The following is an 8374-nucleotide window of genomic DNA, read 5'->3' as shown; positions in this document are numbered from 1 at the left end:
AAGCATAACAAGAAGTCAGAAGCTTTTATTCAAACAAACGACTCCATTTTTGCAAACAGTCAAGTTTACTTACACGAGATAAACTTTTAATAGGCATTCCAGCACACAGCGTCGAGACACTTCTGCAGACTGATACAGCGTTAGCTGGGAGAGCAGCACTCTATTTGTGCTTGCCTTGTCCTGTGACAGGAAGACCTATCAGGTGCCCCCCTCAGACTCCCCCCAATCCCTCTCTCTTCCTGACCTCATTCTGTCATCTTCGTTTTTCTTCTCCCCCACTCACAGGTCTTTCATAAAGTGTCTCCATGCATTACACATTTAACAATGCATTAAAAATAGGCCACCATCAATCAGTCATTCAGTAGTGGAGACGAAATCTACTTGTGGCACCAATTTGATATATTTCTCAAGGTTCATGCAGGAAAAGAATGCCATAAACTCTTGAAATGATGTGCGGCATATGAAAGTTAACAGATATGTAAATAGTATGAGATAATAATACACCGTACCTCATAAAACCCACCATGATAATTCTGAATTCCCCTTCGCTTAATTTCCTCTGGCATAGTGTCTTTCCAGAATCCAGAAACAGAATTAAGATAATATATATATGCAGGCGCTAAGCCGTGACAAGATTTCTGTTGATGGGTGCCAGGTTAACATCGTGCCCAAAACAGTGATTTGAGAACTGTGATGCATGATACAGGATAGGTACTAGGTAAAATCTGATGTAATGTTAGGGAGTGAGTCAAGCCTCGAGGGCAAATAGTCTGAACAGTCTGACTCCAGGTTGCTCATGCCAAAGCAGATGTTCAACTGACGACAGCATTACAAAAGACAGGGCTCCATGTTATTCAGAAGGTATTTTATATTATTAGGATGGCATGTCAAGGTTGCCGAGCTGCCGATAGAGCTGCCTTTGTAGCTGTTTTGATGGCCATGTATATTTAATAAAGATATATCGACAATCTCACAAAGTGTTTTCAAAGTGAGTTTTGTTAGCACAGTAAGGTGTTCTCCTGCTCAGGTTCAGGTACAGGAGTCTGCTTGTGAGCTTTGATGTTGCAGCTCTGCTCTGAGGCTTGATCCTGCATTCTGGACTTCAAAACAGACTGCATCTCGTCATGGGCAACAGCTTGAAGAGGTAGACACCTGCACAGACATGCCTGAAGGACCACCCGGAAAATTTGGTCAGAGGACAACAAACATTTCCCATCAGCTTCACCTGGCAAAAACTGCCTATTATGACGTTTTTATGTGAAGTATTTCCTGTCCAAATCTACAGTAAAGCAATCGCTAATGATCCACAGATTGAGTTTTCATTAATTCAGAGAGCGCAAACCTTATCGGGAATAGAAATGTAGTCTGGAAAGACAGTTGTTTAAAGCAAGCTTCAGCTTTGGGTGTTTCATAAATATTACATTAAACAAAATATGTTGCTATGAAGAAAGAAATCCATGTATTGTGCAGTGCAAAAAAATGTAAGTATAGATAAAATAAATGAAAGAATGTTTTAGGTATCTTCTTCTGAACTTGTGGTACAATAAAGGCTCTTGATTTTTTTTTCCCTTAAAAATTGCCTTGAAGCGATGTTTTCTTCTTCTTTTATAGCACGTCACTTTGATTCAGTGACCAACTGTCTGGTAGATTGCCAAGTGTCTGATGATGTGTTTTTTTCTCAGACCATTTTCACTTATTACCCCCTCAGGTTATTACTTGCTGCAGTCTGGCTATTTTACAGACATGACTCCATATGTCCTTAATGACACCCCTGATAGCTCATACAATGTGGACCAATATGTTTTCAAGATATACCCGATTTATTTAAACTAAATAGTGCCATCTATAAGAATAACAATAAGAGCATGACGCTTACCTTAAAGCATCTCTTGAATCTTTTGCTGACAATGTACAATGCAATAGGGTTGATGCATGAGTTCAGGGATGCCATATTTATGCCAAAATAGTCAAGGACAAGAAAGACACTGAAAAAGAGTTGTCAGAAAATGTCAGGAAAGCTCATAGGCTGGCCAGTGAACAGCAGAAAAAAATAAAATAATATATATATATATATATATATATATATAAACTTTAAATTAAAGGTTCTTAGTACTTTGTGCTCACCTCAGCAGCTGACACCTATTAGGATCTTTTTCATCATAAATTGTTAATTTCAAGATTCTGCTGAGGTACAGAGGCAACCAGCAGAGTGCAAACACAATCACCAGGCAGAAGACAGTTTTTGCAACTTCTCTTCTCTTCAAAAGAAAGGACATGATCAAAATAAGCTTTAAAAAGGAAACATTGCCAGAATGATGCAAAATCTGCCAAAAACCACAATGCTACCTGCTTGATGTGTTCGCATAATGTAGTCTCAGTTTTTCTCAGCATTTTCCTGGTCATCAGCGTGTAGAACACTGCAGTCCAAACTAGTGGCATGCAAAAGTAGAAGCCAAAGAGCCACCAGTCTTTCACTGCTTTATAAATCTGTTGGTTGAACACGACAAGGCTATCAGTCGTGGATGCGAGAGCACCATTCAAGAAACAATATTTGACACACGTGTAGGTTGAAAACAAGCGTACTTTGCATCTGCTGGCTGAAGACAGAAGAAAAACTATGATAATTGTTACATTTTTTAGTTATCTTTGACAATTGACATGAAAACTTAAATGTTATGAAGACAATTACATTACCTGCATGAACCCCGTGGTTTGCATTGGGTGTAGTAGACATATCGTGAGACGCTTCTCTTTATAGTCCATTGTTATCATATCAAAGCCCACAACTTCAGGGACAGCCAGCAGGATAGAAATAACCCATATCAGACCTATTTCAATTGCTGTCCACACTGAAACCCAGATGCCTTTGATTTGATTCCAGGACACAACAGCTCTGTATCTGTAAAATCAATGAGAAAATGTTATGGCTTGAGGAACTTTTTGTCTGTAACAATGATGCATTTTCAGCTCAAGAACATTTCAAGGGCTAATGCTAAATAAATCTGTCTGCCTGATGAAATACAGATAGGAGGCACGGAACACTATTTTCTTGGAGGGCACAGGACAGTGCTGTTTATCTCCTTACCTGTCAACACTCAAGGCACATAAGCTCAACACAGTAATTCCAACAGAGGTTTTTTGTATGAAGGGAATGAGTTTGCAAAGTACTAAACCGAAGGGCCAATTTTCTGCCATGAGCTGCAACAAAAACAAAAGGGCATTTTTGGCAATTTAAAAAAAGAAAAACACCCACAATCAATTCCAGCTGAAATTAAGTGCAGAAAAGAAAACAATAATTGCACACCATGTGGTAAATAACTCACCCTGTAAGCGTTGATTGGAATGTCTATCACAATGTGGATTAGATCTCCCAAAGCAAGGCTCGCAATGAGAATGTTAGGGCCACTTCTCATGCGTTTGTTTACGTAGATAATTCGAAGTAAGGCGGAATTCCCGACTATTCCAACAACGAAAACAACCAGGGAAACTATAATATTGACATATTTGAAGGTGACTCTGATTCCAGCTGACTCTGAACACATAGGAGGGTGTGATGTTTTTGGTCCTGCTACTTGAGGTGGATGAATTGAGCTGTTGGATTTCTCCTTTTCCAGTATTAAAAAACCAGGGGAGGTTGTTGCAGAGAGCTCAATTACAGGAGATGGTTCTGAGTCCTGGTTGTTGGCCGTTTCACCGACAAGAAGATTTCCCAAAAACAGAACCAGAGTGAAAATCCACATTGTTGTAAAATTCCTCAAAAACGCCTTTTTGCCAACTGTGGAATGGAAAAATGAAAGCTGTTATAATCAGCACAGCTAATTAGCTTTACGATTTAGTGCAATGTAAATGATTCATTTAACTTATTTTTATTTATTTAAAAGGGAAAAAATATTAATAATAGCATTGATTATGATTGCCAGCTTACCTTCAGATGAACACATACACACTGCCTGCAGATAGTCTCTGTAATAATAAACAGGCTGTATGTTTAATACAAAGGACGGTTCTTTGTTGCCTGCTATAACCCGGCTGAGGAAAATCAGGGTTTTATAGACTAAGGTACTGTTGTCAGCATTAGTCATCGATCTGTCAGTAGTGACTGTAATTACTTCCCTTGATGCATCACCCTGAATGAAAGGATGGTGTTGAAGTGTATTGTCTGCTATCGCAGAGTGAGATCATTTTATAGGCTTCAGTAGGGATATTGTGTTACAGTTTTTCCCTCTGTTACTAAAACTTGTCCATTATCTTATTTGACATATCCTCACAAAATCTAAATGTAGCAAAATGTCTATTTTAGTGAAGCAAGAGATTTTCTTTGCTTAGAGCCACAAAGCCTTTATCACTAAGTCACACTCTATCGAGTCATCATTAATGAATGCAATGGGAACTGGAAAAATATCTTCTGCAGCTATATTACATTTTGGATGTACATGAGCTTGATGCACAAATACTGACAGGCAAACGCACTTGAATAATAACGAAAATGATGCAAATTTTAACTACAACATTTAGAGAGTTTCAGCTGACATTTTTTTGCCTCAGTTGACACATATCAATTTGAAAACATGACTCGGTCTCAGTCCTACCAGAGTTACTGCTTCTGCCTCTCCTGAGGGTCCCGGTGAAGGTGACTTCTCCCCCTCGACAGTCTAACGACAACCTGAAGAGCCTGGAGGAGCAGGAGACGTGACGACAAGAAAGATCCCACTGTTAATAACATACTTGACAACTACTCATTTCAACATTGAAATCTGTGCCTCGCTGCTCACAGATGACCTTGGGAAACTACATGCTGGCATGTTTTTTTGCAAGAAGTACAGATTATGAGAAGTGAATTGAGAATAAAAGACTGTGACAACTGTTCGCAGCTAAGTTTTCGGTATATTCCAAATAAATACAACATTTTTTTTGGTATCTTTTTCATGCAGGACCCATAGAAGTAATTATGGTAATATGTAAAGACTTCTAAACACAGCACCTTGCATTTCTGTTTCATTTGTCACTTTAATTAACTCCATTTTGAGTCAAACTGCTGGTAAAACTGATCTGAAACCAGCTGTTTTTTGGTCTTTGGCCTCAGTTGTGCTTTAATGGATATGACGGTTATCTTGGTGGTCGGTTTGGCTAAAGAGCTTTTTACCTGACAAACCCTACCACTGCTGTCAGATGTAATGACTCGCCAAACCCACCATTACCGCAGCTGCATATCTGCACTGGACACAGTTTAATTTGGAAACCAAAATGCTTGGGTTTATTACAGATTGCAGCCTCGGTATTTGCAATGATTATGGTCTAAGCTGTGAAATGTGTCCACGCTTACATGGCTTATCACAGCAGGTAAGTCATGTGAGCAAGAAGCTCTTTTGTAGCTTATCCACCAAAAATACTGAATAAAATTGCTCTCGTGAAGCATTTTTTTTTGTCTCCCATCGCTGTTTTCTTCAGTTCCACCAGAGTTCATGAAGGTTTGTTTGTTGGATGGAAGATTTATTACTCTGATGAGTACTCAAACACACACAGATTGGGAGTGGGTGGAGCAGAGCCCCTCTTTCAGCTGTCAAGGTAAGCTGTGTCATCAGTATGGCTAAGATTGAGTCACCTGTTCCAGCCCCCTCTTGGATCTCATGACTTAGACAGCTGTCAAAATCCTAATTATTTCTCTCTTGTGTAGTTCAAAAGGAAATTGAAGAATCCCGTTGATGCATGCAGAGGTGAACGTGGACAGTGTCCCCAATTAGCTGCTGTTATTAATGCAGTTCTGGCTGATGGCTCTAACAGCAAAGCCATTCAGTATTGTGGTTTTGTGGATATTTTAAGCATTCCTGAAATCTTGAAATAAAATTATGAACCTAGATGGTAACTACTGACATTTTTAAACTGAGAAATTATGTTCTTAAAATGAACTAATTGCCAACACAGTCTTTCAAAGACAGTTGTACATTTTTCACCTTTTGTTGTTACCCAACTTTTCTTTTCTAGCACTTTTTTCACCAACACCATTTTTTATAATAATAATCATTAAAAAAAAAAAAAAACGTTGACATTTGATATGATATCTTATACAATTTTCTTCATATTTGCTTTAAGACACTGTAAACGTCATGAGATTATTGCATTTTATTTATAAACTGCAAATCTCTCTATATATAGAGCCTTTTTTTTTCTTCTTCGAAAAGTGCCCACCAGCATTAAAGCACTGCTTACATTGTATATTAATGCATCAGATATCACCACTGTCACCACTGCCAGATTCCTCTGCAAGGGCAGAGTTAGGAGACAGATGATGAAAAGCGTGTGGGTCATTCTTGTTTCCTAGCATACAGGCCAAAACAAACTTGGTAATGACAGTGATGGCTTTTTCCCCACAGTAATAGCTGCATGTGGTGGCTATAATATCAGAGGTGCAGAGGTGATTATCAATCAGTTTTTTTGCTGCTGGTTCCAGGTGTTGAATCTAAAAAAGATGGCCCTTTTCCCCCTCAGTCTGTCTATTGCCAGCACTTCTATTAGCCCTTCACATGCACTCACCAGCCACTTTGTTAGGTACACCTGTTCAACTGCTCGTTAACACAAATATGTAATCTGCTATTCATGTGGCAGCAACTCAGTGCTTTTAGGCACGTAGACAGGATCAAGATGACCTGCTGAAAATCAAACTGAGCGTCAGAATGGGGAAGAAAGTTGATTTAGGTGACTTTGAATGTGTCATTGTTGTTGGTGCCAGACAGGCTGGTATAAATATTTCACAAACTGTTGATCTACTGGGAATTTCTTACACAATCATCTCTAAGGTTTACAGAGAATGAGAAAACATCCAGGGAGCGACAATACTCTGGAGGAAAATGTTTTGGTGACGTCAGAGGTCAGAGGAGACTGGCCAGAATGTTTGTGAGCTAGTAGGAAGTAACTCAACTGTATCTCAATTAAACCGTCAACACAACCAAGATATATGGAAGATTATCTCTGATTACACAACACCTTAAACTATGAAGGAGACTGACTACATAAGCAAAAGACTCACCAAAGCTGGGCAAGCCTCAGTTTCTCCTGCAACATTCAGATGGTAGGGTCAGAATTAGACAAAGATCCAGGCTTGTATCAACATTTCAGGCTTTTGCTGGGCACACTATTATGTCCCTTGGTACCATCATTTAAATAAAACAGCCTGAGTGTTGCTTCTGATCACGTCCATCCCTTTATGACAACAGTGTACCCGTCTTCTGCTTCCAGCAAGACAAACGCCATGTCACAAATCATCTTAAACTAGTTTCTTGAACATGATGGTGAGTTGATCATGGTGGGCTCCACCTCACCAGTCTCAAATACAATATAGCATCTTTAGGATGTGGTGAGACAGGAGGTTTGCATCATTGATGTGATGTAAACAAGTCTGCAGAAATTGTACAATGCTGTGACGTCAATACAATACCCTGTTGAATCTATGCCATGAAAAAAGTTAAAAAAAAAAAACTACTGGCAACTGCTAGAAAAAGAGGCATATTCTTAGAGTGTGGATGTAGTTTTGTTAATTAAAAGTCAATGAATTGGGAAGCACTCCGGTTCTGATAATATTTACAGAATGACTGACTCACCTGGTAAGAAAGGGTTCATGCCCACTGTACGAGTGGCTGTAGGAAGCTTTCAGAGCATAACCAAAACCTCCCCAATTGTTGGGGCAGGTTACAGTTCTTACACAAAAATAGGGTAAATTAATTTCACAATCACCACGTTGTGGTTATTCCACTCTAACAGTGCTTTACTCAAAAAGTAAGCTGCACATTCCTCGTTCTATAACTGCACCACTACGGCCTCTGGATGTTAACAGAATGGACGTGACCACAATCTGAGGGAGCTCTCTCGCCCTCCCCAACTCATCCCAACTCATTTCATTACAGATATTTTTGTCAGCGGACACATGAACCCACAGCAACCAGAGATGAAGACAAGTCTTGTAATTATTATTGAATATGATGTTGTCCAACTGTTGCCGGAAAAACGCCCATTAAAATCAAATAACTTTATTTCCGCACCTCAGTATCGCACAGTATTTGTCTAAAGAGTAATTTGAACAAAGAAACAAAACAAGAGCTTAACAAAATGTGACGTACGACCTCTTTAACTAAATGGTTCTGTCACTGCTGAGAGTGATGATGGCAAAGCGATTAGTCAAAAGGAAGACAAGACAGGCAGCATACCAATATAAACAATAAGAAATAAAGTTTTTGCACAAAATCCAGATGTTCAGTAGCATTTGGTGTTTAATTTATATTTTAAGAGGAAAACAAAACTCTATATAAATTAAAACAACATTAATTGGCATCTAGTAAGCTGCCCAGTACATTTCAGTGTGTTAAATAAAATAATAAGACCG

The 8374-nt window shown here is 39.0% G+C and overlaps 1 protein-coding gene across 2 annotated transcripts; it reads right to left on the bottom strand.

Annotated features, from left to right (window-relative positions):
• Nucleotides 1–224: 224 nt before the first annotated feature.
• On the bottom strand, nt 225–6769 carry ednrbb (endothelin receptor type Bb). 2 transcript variants are annotated; one of them, XM_086266915.1, is made up of 9 exons: nt 4590–6769; nt 3926–3963; nt 3324–3775; nt 3086–3198; nt 2695–2899; nt 2347–2487; nt 2125–2258; nt 1877–1985; nt 225–1166 (listed from the first exon to the last, which is right to left on the bottom strand). In XM_086266915.1, exons 2-9 carry the CDS (start codon nt 3939–3941, stop codon nt 999–1001), a joined length of 1338 nt encoding a protein of 445 aa, XP_086123041.1. In that variant the 5' UTR covers nt 3942–3963; nt 4590–6769; the 3' UTR covers nt 225–998. The 2 variants fall into 2 exon arrangements, with proteins under 2 accessions (XP_086123041.1, XP_086123040.1); XM_086266914.1 differs by having other exon boundaries at nt 3926–6769.
• Between the last annotated feature and the right edge of the window lie 1605 nt (nt 6770–8374).

Source organism: Aulonocara sp. 'chitande type north' Nkhata Bay, linkage group LG16, assembly GCF_057382095.1.
Source record: "Aulonocara sp. 'chitande type north' Nkhata Bay isolate Kocher_YH1m ecotype deep benthic linkage group LG16, A_spYH_male_GT1.1, whole genome shotgun sequence".
Lineage (NCBI taxonomy): Eukaryota > Metazoa > Chordata > Actinopteri > Cichliformes > Cichlidae > Aulonocara > Aulonocara sp. 'chitande type north' Nkhata Bay.
This window is presented reverse-complemented; position numbering and strand designations above follow the sequence as displayed.